This window comes from Enhydra lutris, unplaced genomic scaffold, assembly GCF_002288905.1.
Source record: "Enhydra lutris kenyoni isolate GAN:26980312 unplaced genomic scaffold, ASM228890v2 scaffoldscaffold12, whole genome shotgun sequence".
NCBI classification, from domain to species: Eukaryota; Metazoa; Chordata; class Mammalia; order Carnivora; family Mustelidae; genus Enhydra; species Enhydra lutris.
Window position 1 is genome coordinate 47,945,311 of NW_019154096.1, and position 19,303 is coordinate 47,964,613.

A 19,303-nucleotide genomic window follows, 5' to 3' on the forward strand; every position below is an offset into this window, starting at 1 on the left:
TTTAGGAGATTTATTTATCGTTTTAGTAGATCAGAAGAAAACATGACCATCTCAATAGATACAGAAATGCCATTTGATAAAATTGAACATCCATCCCTGATAAAGAAGTTTTATTTTCAGAATTGTTTTTAAAAAAAAATTGTGAGATCATCATTTTAAAGTTTTTCCCTAAATTCCTTTTCTAGCACTGCTATTGGAAATACTTAATAGTAGATGAAGGACACAGAATTAAGAACATGAAATGCCGTCTAATCAGGGAGTTAAAACGATTCAATGCAGATAACAAACTTCTTTTGACTGGTACTCCCTTGCAAAACAATTTATCAGAACTTTGGTCATTGCTAAACTTTTTGTTGCCAGATGTATTTGATGACTTGAAAAGGTAGGTAAGCCAGTTATTTAACTATTTTCTATATTTTTCTAACTTCAAATCTGCTCTTAGTCAAAATTAATTCCTTTCTCCTAGGTAGTTGGATTAAAAATGATAGCTTTTTGGCAACTTCTTTGTGGTATATATATGTTAATATAATTGATTTGTGGGGTAGGTTAAGTTGTAATCATGTTTTTCTTTTACAGCTTTGAATCTTGGTTTGATATCACTAGTCTTTCTGAAACTGCTGAAGATATTATTGCTAAAGAAAGAGAACAGAACGTATTGCATATGCTGCACCAGGTTGTGACTTTGTCTTATTCTGCTTACTATGGACTCAGAATGAAAAAGGATCTGCATAGATTATCTTTTGTAATAGATTTTGAAAAAGTGACCTCTAGGGCTGGGAGAAGAGCAAGGGAATAAGTTAAATCTAAAGGGGGTAGGAGGCTCTTCATTTTTCAAGACTTGATAGTATTTTTATTTATTTACTTATCTATCTAGCTATCTATCTATTTATTTATTTAAATATTATTTATTTATTTATTTGACAGAGAGCGAGAGAGAGAGATCACAAGTAGGCAGAAGCAGGCAGAGGGAGAGGGGGAAACAGGCTCCCTGCTGAACAGAGAGTCCCATGCGGGGATTGATTCCAGGACCCTGAGACCATGACCTGAGCCGAAGGCAAAGGCTTAACCCTCTGAGCCACGCAGGCGCCCAAGACTTGACAGTACTTTTAAAGGAAAAAAGAGAAAGAAGGGATTAGGAGGTGTGTGGAGAGAGTATTGCCTGAAAGCATACGAATGCTTCATATTCATATACGTTTATTCATGTTTAAATTTTAGATTCTAACACCTTTCTTACTGAGAAGACTAAAATCTGATGTTGCTCTTGAAGTTCCTCCTAAACGAGAAGTAGTTGTTTATGCACCACTTTCAAAGAAACAAGAGATCTTTTATACAGCTATTGTGAACCGTACAATTGCAAACATGTTTGGATGCAGTGAGGTAGAGTATGGCTTTGACATAAACTGTAAATAACAGTTGGTATTGGAAATTCCTTGGTTAATTTCAGTCTTAGATCTTATCATCTGTTTTTAGGACTTAAAGAATATGAATTTCTAACTAGAGTATAAAGCAATAATGAAAGTTGTCTCCTAGTAATTCTGTGATCCTACTAAAATTCAGGTGATGGTTCATGCATTAATTGCTTTATAGTTATCTGGAATGTTTGTTAAAATTTTTTATTCCTATCCCAGATTAACCCAAATTATGCTATGTGGGGATGGACTAGGAAATAACAGGCACACACTATATACAAGAGTTTCCCAGCTAGACCAATCCCCCATACACAATCCCTTTATAGGAGGTTACTGGTCTCCAAAAATGTAATAGAATACCTTATTTGAAAGAAATATCTTCTTTCATTACCCACCATATTACATTAAAGTAGAATGTGATTATCTTAAAAGATTAGGGGACCCTTAAATTTTGTTTAAATGTCTAGACTTTTTGCTGTATACCATGTACCAATCTATTTTTCAAGACATTTATGGTTCTGTACATTTCTATTTTGTGTAACCTTTAGATTCTGTTCCCCAATTTTTATTATAATTAAAGAGAGGATCTGGTTTTTGAACTATTAGAAATTTATAATCATTGCTTATTGTGAGGAATTTCATTGCAGTGTTATACCAGTCCAAAGAAATGTTCTCTAATGCAGATATGTGGAGCTCCTTAACTTAACCCTAAGTTACTAAATTCTTTTTTTTTTTTTAAGATTTTATTTATTTATTTGACAGATAGAGATAACAAGTAGGCAGAGAGGCAGGCAGAGAGAGAGGAGGAAGCAGGCTCCTGGCTGAGCAGAGAGCCCGATGCGGGGCTCGATCCCAGGACCCCGGGATCATGATCCAAGCCAAAGGCAGAGGCTTTAACCCACTGAGCCACCCAGGTGCCCCATAAATTCTTTATATAAGTTCAGAACAGTTCTATCCATCCTTAATTTTTTCCACTGAGGTATGGAGGCATTTACTCTAATGCTCTGATACTGTCATAAGTGTTTAAAATACTTAGACTTAATATGACTACATTTGCACATGACCAAAGTTTATGGAGCCTTTATTTTGTGCCTTTGGAAATCCCTAAACTTGATGATGAAAGAAAATTATTTTTTTCTTTATATCTTAAAACATTTGCACATAAAAATATTACAATCCACTTTTATGTATTTAGAATTTAAGTGTATAGGTTCTTTAACATATATTCCTTTTTAATTATTCACTTTTAGAAAGAAACTGTAGAGCTAAGTCCCACTGGACGACCAAGACGGCGAACTAGAAAGTCAATAAATTACAGCAAAATAGATGATTTCCCTAATGAATTGGAAAAATTGATCAGTCAAATGCAGCCAGAAGTAGACCGAGAAAGGTGTGAGTTTAAAATAAATTTAAGTATTCTTTAAACCATGATACGTTTTGTATTTCTCACATTCATGGATTATATGTTTTTGATAGAGCTGTTGTGGAAACAAATATCCCTATAGAATCTGAGGTTAATCTGAAGCTGCAGAATATAATGATGCTCCTTCGAAAATGCTGTAATCATCCGTATTTGATTGAGTACCCTATAGACCCGGTCACACAAGAGTTTAAGGTGAATACCATTTAATAATGTACTATTTTGATTTCTGGAACTACCCCTCCGTACTTCCCATTCCTCCCTCCCCATCCTTTTTCCTGCTCCCCCTCAAGTAAATAAATCTTTAAGAAAAATCGACATTTGTGCTGTAAGTTTAAACTTAACGTTCTCTTATTATAAAGCCTCTGGGAGAGGAGTGAGAAGGATAGTGCAAGGTTGGACTTAGATTAATTTTTTTGTGAAATCGTTGATTTTATTTCTTTTTTGAGAGAGCGTGTGCGCTCTGTGTTGGGGAGGAGCAGAGGGAGAGAATCTTAAGCAGGCTCCCTCCTCCATGTAGAGCCCTATGTGGGGCTTAATCTCATGAAGCTGAGATCATGACTTGAGCTGAAATCAAGAGACAGTCACTTAACCAACTGAGCCATTCAGGTGCCCCCATTTTAAATTCCAGAGTATGTCTTTCCTTGAGAAAGAATTGTCTTCTGATTTAAAAAGATCAAATGATAAGGTCAGTTTGTTTTTTAATTTAAAGTTTTATGGAGACTTGTCATTGAGAATGAACTATTTACCTAAATTTTATTTTGACAAAAACAGATTATTGGTAATTATTGTAACTGTTTATCCTGTTCCTTCTCTGCTTTTAAGATTGATGAAGAATTGATAACAAATTCTGGGAAATTCTTAATTTTGGATCGAATGCTACCAGAACTAAAAGCCAGAGGGCACAAGGTGGTAATTTTGATCGAATTTTTGATTATTTAATTACTTCTATTAATTGGTATAGATACTAAGATATATTTAAATTTCAGGTGCTGCTTTTTTCACAAATGACAAGAATGTTGGACATTTTGATGGATTATTGCCACTTCAGAAATTTCAACTTTAGCAGGCTTGATGGATCCATGTCTTATTCAGAGAGAGAAAAAAATGTAAGATTACTTCAGCCATACATACCAAATTATCTTTTGTAACTATCTAGGTTTCTAAAGTAATGTTCAGAGTAGAATCACAAATTGATAGACTAAAAACCTTGTAGTAGGCTCAAACACAAACATTTTTTTAAAACTGATTTTTTTTTAAAGATTTTATTTATTTATTTGACAGAGATCACAGGTAGGCAGAGGGGCGGGGAAGCAGGCTTCCCACCAATCAGAGAGCCCGATGCAGGGCTCAATCCCAGGACCCCAACCCCAAGATCATGACCTGAGCCAAAAGCAGACGCTGAACCCACTGAGCCACCTAGGCGCCCCAAACACATAAACATTTTTATTTAGTATTAGTAAGTCTTAATTTTTTAAAAAGATATTTATTTATTTATTTATTTATTTGACATCAAGAGACATAGTGAGAGAGCAAGTATAAGCAGGGGGAGAGAGAAGCAGGCTTCCTGCTGAGCAGGGAGCCTGATGTGGGGCTCAGTCCCAGGACTCTGGGATTCATGACCTGAGCCAAAGCCAGATGCTTAATGACTGAGCCATCAAAGCGCCCCTTAATGTTTCTTAAGTTATATATTTTTCTGGTCCAACTTAATAATATCCTACTTCACTACCACTGTAAGAATATTGAGAGAACAATACTTTTTTTCCCTCCTGATTTTGGCTCTTTTCTCTACCCTAACATTTCACTGAAAATTTAAAATCTAAGCAGTTGAAAGAGTTTTATAGGAACATCTAGAAATCCGAGAACCTGTCATTAAGCTTATACTATTCCTTTTGGTCATATGCTTGTGATACAGAATCAGTCTATTTCTGTATCCATTTAACATTTTATCTTTTGGGGAGCATTTCAAAATAAATTACAGATAATAATTCCCTTCTATTTTTTTTTTTAATATTTATTTATCAGACAGATCACAAGTAGGCAGAGAGGCAGGCAGAGAAGGGGGAAGCAGGCTCCCCACTGAGCAGAGAACCCGACGCGGGGCTCGATCCCAGAACCCTGAGATCATGACCTGAGCCGAAGGCAGAGGCTTAACTTCCTGAGCCACCCAGTCGCCCCATTTCCCTTCTGTTATTTTGGCATATTTTGTCTTTTGGGGTGAATTTTACGTATCATGAAGTGCATAAAGTCAAGTGTACATTTTCTGAGTTTTGATGAATGCAAACTTAACATCAGCTCAGCAAGTTCTATCATGCCCCCTCTCAAGGAACCCACTTTTCCTGCCTACCCCATCCACTGGGAAACCACTTGGGGTTTTAGTTGTTGTTTTGGTCACTATGTTTTTAAGATTTTTAAGAGAGGTTGGTCTAGACTTTTTTTTTTAATAACATTAGATATTCTTCCTTCAATTTCCTTTGTGATGTGTGAGTTTTCTTTTTTAACAAAAATATCCTTTTTTTTTTTTTTTTTTTTGAGGATTTTATTTCTTGGAGAGCGAGAGAGCACAAGCAGGGGGAGCTGCAGAGGTGGTAGGGGAGAAGCAGGCTCCCACAGAGCAGGGAGCCTGATGCAGGGCTCCATCCCAGTACTCTGAGATCATGACCTGAACTGAAGGCAGACACTTAACTGACTGAGCCATCCAAGCACCCCAACAAAAATATCCTTAATAAAAGAGGGGCTTGGAAAACAAATGAAGGTAACATAAGCAGATGTTTAATATGTTAACATAATTGCTCCTAGGTCTAAATGACTGATTCGGTTTCCTATGGGTACATCTTTTAATTGCTGTAATTAAAAACAATTTCCCTCCTCAGTTCTTTCGGCTGAAGTTCTCTTTTCTTTATTTCTCTAGTACTTGTAGCTATGATTTAATACAGTGAAAGGATACAGATTAAAATCAACAAAAAGAAAAGTCATAGGGTGAAGTCTAGGAGAAACCAGATGTGACTTTTCAGTGAGGTCACATAGACAGCACGCACTTCTCCCAGCAGCAGTTTATGATTGCGCATCTGAAGTAAGCCGGGGAAACTCCTCTGAGCTTGCTCTCCGTGGTTTCCATTGAGGGTTAGTCATATAGGCATGATGTATCTATGTGATTGGCCTGAGCTACCTGGTCTCAAGCCCCTCTGAAGATCAAATTGATCGTTTCCCAGGGTTACAGTCTTAGCCTGGGCAGTAGGTAATGTTTAATGATTTTTTAATTTCATGAATGGTAAGTCTTGATAACTTTCTTTTCAGCAAATCTTTTTTTTTTTTTCCCCCCAACTTTCATGACTTCTGGGTTTTCAGTGTTTATTTATTCCACATCTGAAGAATTCATACCTAGTTTGAAGAGTTCTGGTTTATTGGGGCACCTGGGTGGCTCAGTCGGTTAAAAGGCTGCCTTTGCCTCAGGTCATGATCCCAGTGTCCTGGGATTGAGCCCCACACCAGGCTCCCTGCTCACTGGGGAGCCTGCTTCTCCCTCTGCCTCTGCGTTGCATTGGTGGTTCAGTGGTAGAATTCTCGCCTGCCTCTCCCTCTGCGTGCTCTGCCTACTTGTACTCTGTCTCTCTGTCAAATAAATAAATAAATAAAATCTTAAAAAAAAAATGCTGGCTTATTATATCCCTTGGCATTGCTGTCCCCACTCCTTTGCTATAAACACATGGTTATAAGATGGTTGCTCCACAGGCAGCACAATATCCGCATTCTAGGCTGTAACAGTTTCTTTCCTTACGTTTACCTTTTTTTTTTTTCTTGCTTTTAGATGCACAGCTTCAACACAGATCCAGATGTGTTTATCTTCTTAGTAAGTACACGAGCTGGTGGCCTGGGCATTAATTTGACTGCAGCAGATACAGTTATCATTTATGATAGTGATTGGGTAAGTTGGAAGTATAGCAATATGCTGTTATATTTCCATTCTGAATTTTTTATCTTTCATTGTATGCTTTGCAGTTTTATTTATCTGTTTGTAAAAGGTATTCTGTCTTAAGACAAAAATCATTATCAGGTGCCCTGTTTGTAAAGTTTTGAATATGTTTTATCATTGAAACTATTCTAGAAATCTAAAATGAGTTAAGACACTTTGACAAATTCTGATTGGATCATGCATTTAACTTCAATAGGAGTTTAAATAACTTTAACGTTAAACTATTAAATATTATTTTTCTTTTCACTTTAAGAATCCCCAGTCTGATCTTCAGGCCCAGGATAGATGTCATAGAATTGGTCAGACAAAGCCAGTTGTTGTATATCGTCTTGTCACAGCAAATACTATCGATCAGAAAATTGTGGAAAGAGCAGCTGCTAAAAGGAAACTGGAAAAGTTGATCATCCACAAAAGTAAATTATACTTATTATTTTTTTATTTTTAACATTCTTTTTTATTATGTTCAGTTAACTACTATGTAGTACATCATTAGTTTTTGATGTAGTGTTCAGTGATTCATTAGTTGTGTATAACACCCAGTGCTCATCACAGCGTGTGTCCTCCTTAATACCCATCACCATGTCACCCCATCCCCCCCACCCGCCTTCCCTGTGAAATGTCAGTTTGTTTCCCGGGGTCCTTAAGTCTCTCATGGTTCACCTCCCTCTCTGACTGCTCCCCTTTCAGAGTTCCCTGCCTCCCCTATGGTCCTCCATGGTATTCCTTATGTTCCACATATGAGTGAAAACATATGATAATTGTCTTTCTCTACTTACTTGGCATAATCCCCTCCAGTTCCATCTATGTTGATTCAAAGGTTGGGTATTCATCCTTTTTTTTTTTTTTTTTAATTTTAAAGATTTTATTTATTTATTTGAAAGACAGAGATCACAAGGAGGCAGGGAGGCAGGCAGAGAGAGAGGAAGGGAAGCAGGCTCCCCGCCGAGCAGAGAGCCCGATGTGGGGCTCCATCCCAGGACCCTGGGATCATGACCTGAGTCAAGGCAGAGGCTTTAACCCACTGAGCCACGCAGGCGCCCCAGTATTCATCCTTTCTGATGGCTGAGTAATATTCTATTGTATATATATATACCACATCTTTATTTATTCATCTGTTGAAGAGCATCTTGTCTCCTTCCACAATTAGGCTATTGTGGACATTGCTGCTATGAACATTGGGGTGCAGGTGGCCTTTCTTTTCACTACATCTGTATCCTTGGGTAGTGAAATTGCTGGGTCGTAGGGTAGCTCTATTTTTAACATTTTGAGGACCCTCCATACTGTTTTCCAGAGTGGCTGTACCAGCTTGCATTCCCACCATCAGTGTAAGAGGGTTCCCCTTTCTTCACATCCTCACCAATGTTTGTTGTTTCTTGTTTTGTTAATTTTTGCCATTCTAACTGGTATAAGGTGGTATCTCAATTGTGGTTTTGATTTGTATTTCCCTGATGGCTAGTTAATAATAATTTGTAGTGCTTTTCTTATTTCAGTTGTCTGTTGTTTATTGTGAGATTTCATTACTGTTACTTCCTTATAAAATAAATTGGTATGACTTAACTAGTGTGGGATTTAAATAGGCAGTGGGGAGGGAGGGGCACCTAGGTGGGTCAGTCGGGTGAGTGCCCAACTCTTGATCTCAGATCAGGTCTTGATATCAGGATCTTGAGGTCAAGCCCATGTTTGGCTCCATGTAGGGCATGAAATCTGCTTAAAAAAAATAGATGGTGGGAGGGGCGCCTGGGTGCCTCAGTGGGTTAAAGCCTCTGCCTTGGGCTCAGGTCATGATCCTAGGGTCCTGGGATTGAGCCCCGCATCGGGCTCTCTGCTCAGCAGGGAGCCTGCTTCCTCCTCTCTCTCTGCCTGCCTCTCTGCCTACTTGTGATCCCTGTCTGTCAAATAAATAAATAAAATCTTTAAAAAAAAAAAATAGATGGTGGGGAATTTGCTGATATAAAGACCTAAACTAGGTTGGCGTGCCTATAAATATGCATGAAGAAAAACATAGTGTTTAGATGAGCAGAGGGGCAAAGAAAACTCTCCAGGACAACACTTTCAAAGTGCCATATCTTCAATTCTGTCCTGGGAATTTGGCATGATGTTAATGCTGATTCCTGATAAGAGATTGCCTGTCAAAAGTCTTTAAGAAAACGTCAAGCTGCTTCTTACTAGTCCAGTATATTAAGAATTAGAGTATTAAAGATATGTTGAAGTAGTGCTATTTAAAAAAAATCTGTTTACTTGAACTCAGTATTTCAAAAAATATTTGGCTCTGTAGAATGTCCCATTTCATCATTTCAGACCTGGTATTTTTCAAATACTGTGTGTTTTTGTTTTTTAAGAGAGGGAGAGAGGGTTGTGGGGGCAGAGGAAAAGGGAGAGAGGACAGGCTCTGCATGCAGCACGGAACCCAGTGTGTGGCTCTCAGTCTTAACGACTCTGAGATCATGACCTGAGCTGAAATCAAGAGTGGGGTGCTTAACCGACTGACCCAGGCACAGATAGTGTTTTCTTAAACTGGAAAAGATTCTGAGAGGTAGGGGAAGTAGAGTAAGTGAGGCATTGGTATTTTATATTTTATTCCCTAAGATTCTTTGGAGAAGTTCTACTTCTATTCGTTCAGTATAAACTTCTATTCAGATAAATTAGCTTCATGGCTATGTTAAAAAAAAGTTGAAAAAATCTGTAAGTTATGAAGCCTAGAGAAATGGAAACATGATAATGTTGAAAATCACTATTCATTTGTTTTATGCTACTTTTCCTACCTGCTCTCTACTTGAAAATACTTTCTCCAGTGTATCTGATTTTGAGGGAGATATGGTTTAGGTTTTAGAAATCTTTAATTTGACTTGTTGGAACGTTTAGATTGTAGTTGGAATTTACACTGGAGGAAAAAAGAACTTTTCTAGGGGCGCCTGGATGGCTCAGTGGGTTAAAGCCTCTGCCTTCGGCCCAGGTCATGGTCTCAGGGTCCAGGGATCGAGCCCCGCATCGGGCTCTCTGCTCGGTGGGGAGCCTGCTTCCTCCCCCCCTCTCTCTGCCTGCCTCTCTGCCTACTTGTGATCTCTGTCTGTCAAATGAATAAATAAAATCTTTAAAAAAAAAACTTTTCTAGTAAAATTTTGTGCAAATTAAAAAAAAATTTTTTTTTAAAGATTTTATTTATTTATTTGACAGATCACAAGTAGGCAGAGAAGCAGGCAGAGAGAGGAAGGGAAGCAGGCTCCCCGCTGAGCAGAGAGCCCGATGCGGGGCTCGATCCCAGGACCCTGGGATCATGACTTGAGCCGAAGGCAGAGGCTTTAACCCACTGAGCCACCCAGGTGCCCCGCAAATTAAAATTTTTTCACCTGTGCTGCTTTAGGAATTTGAATGATGAAATATATTTTCTTTATTGAATATAATTTAAATTCAGTAGAATGTATGTCTAGTTTTATTTTTCCAAGTCTGTTTTTAGTATTTTGAAAAAGTAATATCAAAAAGCAATTTGAAAGGAATTTTTAAAATACTGACAGTATTTTATCACAATAATATACATACAGTAAAATGCCCAGATCTTAAGTGTACAGATTAATGAATCTTGACAAATGTATATACTTATGTAACTATCCTCCAGGTCAAGGTAACAACCTCCGTTGTCCAAAAGCATTTCCTTGTGCACCAGTTCATTTTCCATGTGCCCTTGTCCCTCAGTAGAAGGCACCACTGTTCCAGTTTCTGCCACATAGATTCCTTTTCCCTTTAATTTCATAACGTGGATTCATTTCTATATATGTAGCTGCTTTTGTTCAGCATAATATTTTGAGATTTGTTTATGTTGTGTGTATTAGGAATTAATAGTTCATGTATCCATTCCTTTTTTTTTTTTTTTTTTTTTAATTTTATTTATTTGACAGACAGAGATCACAAGTAGGCAGAGAGGGAGGCAGAGACAGAGGAGGAAGCAGGCTCCCTGCTAAGCAAGAGCCCAGTGTGGGGCTCGATCCCAGGACCCTGGGATCATGACCTGAGCTGAAGGCAGAGGCTTTAATCCACTGAGCCACACAGGTGCCCCTCATGTATCCATTCTTAAGTTGGTTGACATGTAAATTGGTTTCCAGATTTTTGTTTTTATGAATAAACTGCTCTTGTACAGCTCTTTGTGGACATATGCCTTTATTTGTTCGTGGTCTTTGGGTGGGTGTATGTTTACCTAGAGGAAATTACTAAACTTTGCCCTAACTTTTCATCCTTATCAACACTTAGTTTTGCCTTTTCTTTTTAACATAAGACATTCTGATTGGTGTGTAATGTAATATATTTTGGTTTTAAAAGTGATTTTCATTGTTTCTAATTTCTTGAACATTTTTTCTAGATCATTTCAAAGGTGGTCAGTCTGGATTAAATCAATCTAAGAACTTCTTAGACCCTAAGGAATTAATGGAATTATTAAAATCTAGAGATTATGAAAGGTACGATTTTGCTTAAAAATATACATTTTTTACAAAATGTAATTCACAGTTTTGATTTATCGTATGGACTTGAATATTTTGTTTTCTTACAGGGAAATAAAAGGATCAAGAGAGAAGGTCATTAGTGATAAAGATTTGGAGTTATTGCTAGATCGAAGTGATCTCATTGGCAAGTATCATGCTTTTACTTTCTTTAAGGAAAAGTGAAACAGACATTTTAAAAGAGAGAATAGTAATATTTAATGTACCCCTTTATGTAATTCATTCAGCCACTAGTCCACAACATTTAACCAATCTTTTCTCATTGTAATTCTCTTTTGTCAGAATCTTAAAATCATGAGATTTTACCCATCTTTTACTCAGGCATCTTTTACCAAGAAGAACCTCTCTTTAAATATAGTCACTATGTCATTACATTATTACATTTAAGAATATTGGCAGTAAAACTTTTGATATCCTTTACCTAGGCCATATTGAGATTTCTCCAGTGGTCTTTACAGTTAGAATCAGGATCCAAATTTCATTGTTGATTTTGTCTCTTTTCTTCTATAACACCTTCCTCACTTTTGTTTTTCCAAGTCATTGACAAAAACCAGATTATTTGCTCTGTGCAATGACCTGCATTCTGGAATTGGCTGTTTTTTTTGTTGTTGTTTGTTTTTTTTTTTTTTGAACCCCTTTTATGTTGTCCTCTGATTTTTTCCTAAATCTACTTATTTTCTGAAAAGTGTAAATAGCTATATATGTAGCTGTACAAGCTTAATTAGATCTAGGTTCCATTTCTTAGGAATACTTCATTCATTCTCTCTTTGAGAACACTTGGTAGCATTTAATGAGGCTCCTTCCATGTGGCTTCAAGCTACCAGGACGCCCTCCCCAGCCCCCGATGCCAACACACCATTAATATTCTCAGCTGTTCTGCTAAAGAATTTGGCCTTCTATGATGTCAAGCTGCTTTATGAGCTTTACCCGTCCCAGAACTTTGTAGCTTAATCGAATTTCATCATCGAATTATAGGATCAGCTCTAATCTTGTTCTTTGACAGCATTTACCAGTGTTTGCTTACTGACAGGGGCCAGTTGATCAAGGTTGCAGATGTGCAGAAGCTCTGATTCCTCTTTTAGCAGTATTGTGCCATACCAGCTTTTCCACAGTAACCTGGGTGATAGTTGTTGAAGTTGATGACCCTGGCTTCCTGGGTGCTTCTGGTGCTTGCCAACGTGACCATGGTTCACATGGTCCTGACATTTCTGTGTCTTTCTTAGTCTGGATGGTACCTCAGCAGCCAAAACAGAAGAGCTGTCGTCAGAGTTAAATTCCTACCAGGCAGTACATATATCTGAGTTTCTTATTTTTAGTGAGCTAGGATTGGTCAGCTGATTCAGGCTGATCTTAAAAAGTTTTCTGCCCTTCTGTTCGACCTGTTGGTTTTAGTATCCATTGATGATGATTGTTTAGAGCCATTATTTCCTGAAAGATTGCAAAAATGGTGATATTTCTTCTTTTGTTATTCCTTCATTAGTTAGAATTAGTTTATTAAGAACTTTTCCCTATCAATTATTTGGTTATTCTATAGGGGATACAATCTATACAGGTGAGGCAGGATAAGTTGCTTCTTTTATTTATCAGTCTTTAGAATAATGAATTGATGTCTATCATGGTAGCCATAAATAATCTTGAAAACAAATGCAATAAATATTTAAAACTCATCATTTCCTGATTATATTATTAACATACTACCAATATCTATGCTCTTGATTGTATTATATTTGTATAGTGGAAATAGTATATAATGCTGTACTCTGCACATCTTTTCTCAACCCTAGTTCAACACTGTTATGTTGATAGCTTGGTATTGATAATGATAGGGATATTTAATACCATGGAGAGAGGAAAAAACTACAAATCAGGGCCTTTTGATGGGGCAGGGCATCAGGGGAACCAGTTAAACATTTATGAGCACATCACTGGGTTTAATTTCTTGATGTCTTTAACTTCGTTTCAAATAGCTCTTTTTAAAATTGTGCTCTTTGTCTTCTTATCATTGAGTTGAAAGAAGTCTTTATATATTCAAGATAGAAGTCCTTTATCTGATACATGTTCTGCAGATATTTCCTCCCAGTCTGTAGTTTAGCTTGCATGTTCGTTCTTCTTCTTCTTCTTTTTTTTTAAACTAAATTCTGTGCCTAGTGTGGGGCTTGAACTCATGACCCTGAGATTAAGAGTCACATGCTGTACTTCTGGGCCAGCCAGGCACCCCTTGTCTTGCATTTTTCTTAAGTAGTGTCTTTTGAAGGTCAAAAATGTTTAAGTTTTATAAAGTCCAGTTTGTCTTTTTTTGCTACCTCTCATGATTTTGATGTCATCTCTAAGTAATCTTTGCCTAACAAAGGTCATGGTGTTTTCTTTAAAGAGTTACGGTTTTAGTTGTTGTATTTGAATTAATTTTTCTGTAGAGTATGAGGTAAAGGTCTAAATTTTTTGTGCATGTTGTTACTCAGTTGTCCCAGCACCATTTATTGAAAAGATTATTCTTTCCCTAATGAATTGCCTTAGCAATGTTACTGAAAGTCCGTTGATCATGAATGTAACAGTTTATTTCTGTACTCCCAACTCTGGCCCCTTGATCTGTTTGTCAATCCTATGCCACTACCACACTGTCTTGATTATTATAGCTTTGTGGTCAGTTTTGAAATTGTGAGTGAATCCAATTTTGTTATTTTTCAAAATAAGTTTTAGCTATTCTGGATTTTTTTTTTTTTTTTAAAGATTTTATTTCTTTATTTGACAGAGAGATCACAAGTAGACAGAGAGGCAAGCAGAGAGAGAGGAGGAAGCAGGCTCCCTGCTGAGCAGAGAGCCCGATGCGGGGCTCCATCCCAGGACCCTGGGATCATGACCTGAGCCAAAGGCAGAGGTTTTAACCCACTGAGCCACCCAGGCGCCCTGCTATTCTGGATTTTTTGTTTTTTGTTTTTTGTTTTAAGATTTTACTGATTTATTTGACAGAGTGAGAGCACAAACAAGGGGAGGAGCAGGGAGCCTGATGCGGGGCTCAATCCCAGGACTCTGGGATCATGATCTGAACTGAAGGCTGACGTCCAATTGACTGAGCCACCCAGGAGCCCATATTCTGGAATGTTTGCGTGTTTATTTTAGTTTTCAAATAGTTCAGGAAAATGAGAAAGATAAAACCCTATGGCCAAATTTTAAATACATTATTAAATAATCAGTTATATGGGGTGCCCAGCTGGCTCAGTCTGTGGAGTGTGCATCTCTTTTTTTTTTTTTTTTTTTTTTTTAAGATTTTATTTATTTATTTGACAGAGATCACAAGTAGGCAGAGAGGCAGGCAGAGAGAGAGAGGAGGAAGCAGGCTCCCTGCTGAGCAGAGAGCTCGATGTGGGACTTGATCCTATGACCCTGGGATCATGACCTGAGCTGAAAGCAGAGGCTTTAACTCACTGAGCCACCCAGGCGCCCCGAGTGTGCATCTCTTAATCTTGATCTTGATCTATAGGTGATCTTGACCCACATTAGGTGTAGAGATTACTAAAAAAAATAAAAATCTTACATGGAGTGGGTGGTTGGGTTACGGACTTTGGGGAAGGTATGTGATATGGTGAGTGCTGTAAAGTGTATAAGCCTGATGATTCACAGACCTGTACCCCTGGGGCAAATAATATATTATATGTTAATAAAAATAATAAAAATTGGGGGAAAATCTTAAAATAAAAAAAAATCAGTTGTATAGAAGGAATGTAAGGATGGTATAATATAATATCTGAAACTATTTGCATTATCTGAATAAAGGAGAACTAGATACTGAAAACCCACTTGAGATAACATCATAATCACCTCATATTTCTTAAACTAGACAGGGAGAAGAATGTTGTTAATCTGGTAAAAGGCATCTATCCAGTAAGTTACGAAAATCAGGAGCATTCAAAGATAACCACTCTCACTCCCACTGTACAGTATACAACATTGCACAATTTACAAGGAAGTCCTAACACTATAAAATAATAAAAGTAGGTTTAGGGGAGTAGTATTTAATTTTACCCTTAAAAGTACTTTAAGTAGTTAACTAAGTACTTTTTTTTTTTTTTTTTTTTTTTTTTTTTTTTTTTATTTATTTGAGCGAGAGACAGTGAGAGAGAGCATGAGCAAGGAGAAGGTCAGAGGGAGAAGCAGACTTCCCATGGAGCTGGGAGCCCGATGTGGGACTCGATCCTGGGACTCCGGGATCATGACCTGAGCCCAAGGCAGTCGTCCAACCAACTGAGCCACCCAGGCGTCCCAAGTAGTTAACTAAGTACTTTAAAAGTAAATTAAGTAGTACTTAATTTTTACAGGGGGGTATAATCATCTCCATAGAATGTAAGGGAATTTAGAAGTGTTTAGATAGAATTCAAGAATGTTGCTATTAATTAATAGTATGTGTGACGCACCTGGGTGGCCCAGTTGGTTAAGCGACTGCCTTCAGGTCATGATCCTGGAGTCCCAGGATCAAGTCCCGCATCAGGCTCCCTGATTAGCGGGGAGTCTGCTTCTCCCTCTGACCCTCCCCACTCTCATTCTCTCTTTCAAATAAATAAATTTTAAAAACTCTTGAAAAAAAATTAATAGTATGTGTATCAGCAGTAATTATTTTGAAAATAAGAAGCTTCCAGTAACTATAAAACTGTAACATCCCTAGGATTAAGTATAACAATTTCTTTAAGGCCGTTATGGGCAAAATTATGAAACATAGGACTGAATAAATGTACATATTTAACTATATTCATGGATGTGAATGATGAATATAGTGAAATGTGTATGTGTTAAAATATAAGTTGCTATTCCCCAACTTAACTTACATTTCTTATATGACTTCCTAATTAAAACTCCAGTATGACTATTTAAAGAACTATGACAGGCAGTTTTAAAAATTTATGTGGAAGAGAAAAGGGCCAACAGCTAAGACAATTTTTAAGAACCACAAAGTATTCCATATCATGTATTAAGATATAATTTAAAGGTCACAATAACCGAGACTAGAATTAGGATATGATAAGATAAATGAACCAGTGGTTTGGCAGATTGAGAAAGCAAACCAAACTTGTGTGGAAAATCAGTGAATGACAGAAATGGCAATTTAAACTAGAGAGGGAAATTCCTGTTATTCAAATACATGATGCGGGGACATTTCTAACCGGGGAGACTTCATATCATACTCAGTGACACATTCTAGATAGGTTAATCTAATTGGTGAAAACCTATTAAATATTAAAAGCAAAACTTTTTTTTGTTAACATATAATGTATTATTTGCTTCAGGGGTACAGGTCTGTGAATCATTAGTCTTATACAATTCACAGCACTTAACATAGCACATACCCTCCCTAATGTCCATAACCCAGCCACCCTATTCTTCCCCCACACCCCAGCAACCCTCAGTTTGTTTCCTGAGATTTAGAGGCTCTTATGGTTTTTCTCCCTCCCTGGTCCCATCTTGTTTCATTTTTTTGCCTCCCTCCTCACCACCACACCCATCCTGCCTCTCAAATTCCTCATATCAGTGAGATCATATGATAATTGTCTTTCTCTGATGGATTTATTTCGAACAGAGGAATATATTTGTATGATTTTTAGAACAGGGAAATAATTCTTAAGGTACAAAATTAAATGAATAGATTGATAGATTTTATTACATTAAAGACTTGTATAAATACAGATGATACCATGAGCAGAGATGAGAGACAAACCACAGAAATATGTGCAACACATAACAGACAGGAAGTGTTTATTACATATAGATAACTAAGTCAGCAAGAAAAATGGACAACTCGAGCAGGCAGTTACCAGGAAAGAAGTGGCAGTTAACATTCAAAGATGCTTCAACATCCAAAGAAATTGGAGTAACGGCATTCAAAATCAGTAGAGATTCCATTAACAAAAACATAAAAGACCACATATTAGCAGTGAGGGGTGTGTATGAAGATAAATTTTCATGGTATCTTGCTTTCCAGCTTTTAAACTAATCACTATTGGGCTTTTTTTTTTTTTTTTAAGATTTTTATTTATTTATATGACAGAGATCACAAGCAGACAGAGGCAGGCAGAGAGAGAGGGGGGAAAGCAGGCTCCCTGCTGAACAGAGAGCCCAATGTGGAACTTGATCCCAGGACCCTGAGATCATGATCTGAGCCGAAGGCAGAGGCTTAACTCTCTGAGCCACCCTGGCGCCTCTGTTTTGTTTTGTTTTTTAAAACATCTCAGAATGTAATTTTAAATTGGTGCTCTAAACCTGTGTATCTTAAATTCAGAAGTGATTTTGATTAGCAAACTGATGTTTATCTGTTCCCTAGAGGCCAGTTCTCATTGTAATAAGAGGAGTATGCTTTACTTTCTCACTTTTGCTATGTTGACGATTGATTAAGGAATAAAGTGTCCCACATTCCTGTGGGTTTTTCAGCTTTGGGCCGATGACTCTCCTCATAACAGTATGTTGGATGTCTCTTTTAAGAATCCTTTTTAGGTTTGTAACTTTTTAAAAAAATAAATCCTTGTTTATATATTTTTCTCTTAGATCAAATGAATGCCTCAGGACCGATTAAAGAGAAGATGGGGATTTTCAAGATTCTAGAAAATTCTGAGGATTCCAGTCCTGAATGTTTGTTTTAAAGTGGAGTTAAAGACTATCTTTTAAAGTTCTTGTTTACATCTAGTGATTTACCTATATTGGTTTTAAAATTCGGATTATCCAGTTTACCCTTTTGATTGTATCAGTTTACGTAATGACTCTTGTACCATTGCATAATCAATAGGTGGTAATTCTCTGAGCCTTATTAAGAACAAAAGAGTATTCATAGTAACTTTAGATTTTCCGTTAATTTTTCAGGCTCAGTAATATTTTTGGGTACAGGCTGATGTGTACTTAACCACTGCCAGATTTATACAGTCTTCCTGTGGAAGTTTAATGTCTTTTTCCCCGCTTTTAGCAGTACAGTTCATGGGTTTGGGGTACTTCAGTTATGGAGTAGGCTTTGATGGGGGAAAGATTGGGATTATACTTTCTGTTTAAATAAGAAATTGTTTGATTTTAGGGTCTATTTCTATAAAATAGTTTACCAAATAAATGTTTGTTATAAGATAATCTCATCAAATTATTTTTTTCAGAAAAATAATGGCTCAGGTGAAATAATAACAAACGTGTTGACTGGCGTTGTGATTCAACATTATGTTGACTTGATTTTATTCATTAGTACTCTACACATTTATAAAGATTTCAACTGGACATTGGTTCTTGCAGAGCAGGCTTTTGAAAAAACTGTAGGGTCTTGATAAAAGAAGTGGTAGTATATCATGCAAAAAACCAAAGAGTAGAACAAGGAAGAAGAGACCTTGAAAATGTATAGTAGGGGAGGAGTAAATATTACCCGAGAGAGGAAAATAGTATGTAGGAATATAAGTAATGTAAAATTTATGGTATATGATAGATAAACATAAAGACCAAAATAGGAACAGTTTAGGCCCTGTATGTATATCAGACTATGAGGAAGAGAGCTCCTGAATGTTCCCTGAGCCATTTCTGTGTTGGTGGTTTGTCTCTTGGGAAAATGTTATATTCAATGTAGATCAGATTATCCTTGCCATAGGGTAATTGAGCTGGGACTCAGAAGAAAAACCATTTTGAGAGAATATTCAGTCTGATGAAAAGACTACAGAGAGGTGTATTTTTTAAGTGGGAATGTTTACCAGCCAATCATGCTGACCAAACATCCCCAAACTTGGTTGCTTAGTAGTCCTAAGTTTCCCTACTCTGTTCTATTTTCTCCAATGACTATTTCATGGGTCCACCTCTGTCTTCAAATCTGTAGTAACTCCTCTCTCACCTTGCTACCTGTTGGCACTGAGGCAATAGAATTAGAAGAGAACTTGAAAGTTGCCAGACAGCATCTATACCCCCACCCCCCAGCATCTGTGCCCATGTATCCTTCTTTCCTGCTACTGTGGATATATTGTCCTAGCTAGAACCAACAGAAGTGTCTCATTTCTTTCTCATAAGGAAA

General features: G+C 37.2%; 1 protein-coding gene across 4 annotated transcripts in view; it reads left to right on the plus strand.

Annotated features, from left to right (window-relative positions):
• LOC111145272 (helicase, lymphoid specific) overlaps positions 1 to 18,385 on the plus strand; it is a 42,402-nt gene extending 24,017 nt beyond the window's left edge. For 2 of the 4 annotated variants that reach the window (XM_022500087.1, XM_022500088.1), the window contains exons 11-20: positions 1,216 to 1,377; positions 2,660 to 2,799; positions 2,886 to 3,024; positions 3,655 to 3,738; positions 3,819 to 3,938; positions 6,638 to 6,754; positions 7,056 to 7,215; positions 11,154 to 11,250; positions 11,343 to 11,419; positions 17,821 to 18,374. In XM_022500087.1, the coding sequence (XP_022355795.1) occupies positions 1,216 to 1,377; positions 2,660 to 2,799; positions 2,886 to 3,024; positions 3,655 to 3,738; positions 3,819 to 3,938; positions 6,638 to 6,754; positions 7,056 to 7,215; positions 11,154 to 11,250; positions 11,343 to 11,419; positions 17,821 to 17,915 (1,191 nt within the window). In that variant the 3' untranslated portion in view covers positions 17,916 to 18,374. Of the gene's footprint in view, positions 1 to 185; positions 383 to 576; positions 674 to 1,215; positions 1,378 to 2,659; positions 2,800 to 2,885; positions 3,025 to 3,654; positions 3,739 to 3,818; positions 3,939 to 6,637; positions 6,755 to 7,055; positions 7,216 to 11,153; positions 11,251 to 11,342; positions 11,420 to 17,820 lie in introns of all 4 variants that reach the window. The other 2 variants (XM_022500085.1, XM_022500086.1) reach the window with 2 other exon arrangements.
• Positions 18,386 to 19,303: the final 918 nt, after the last annotated feature.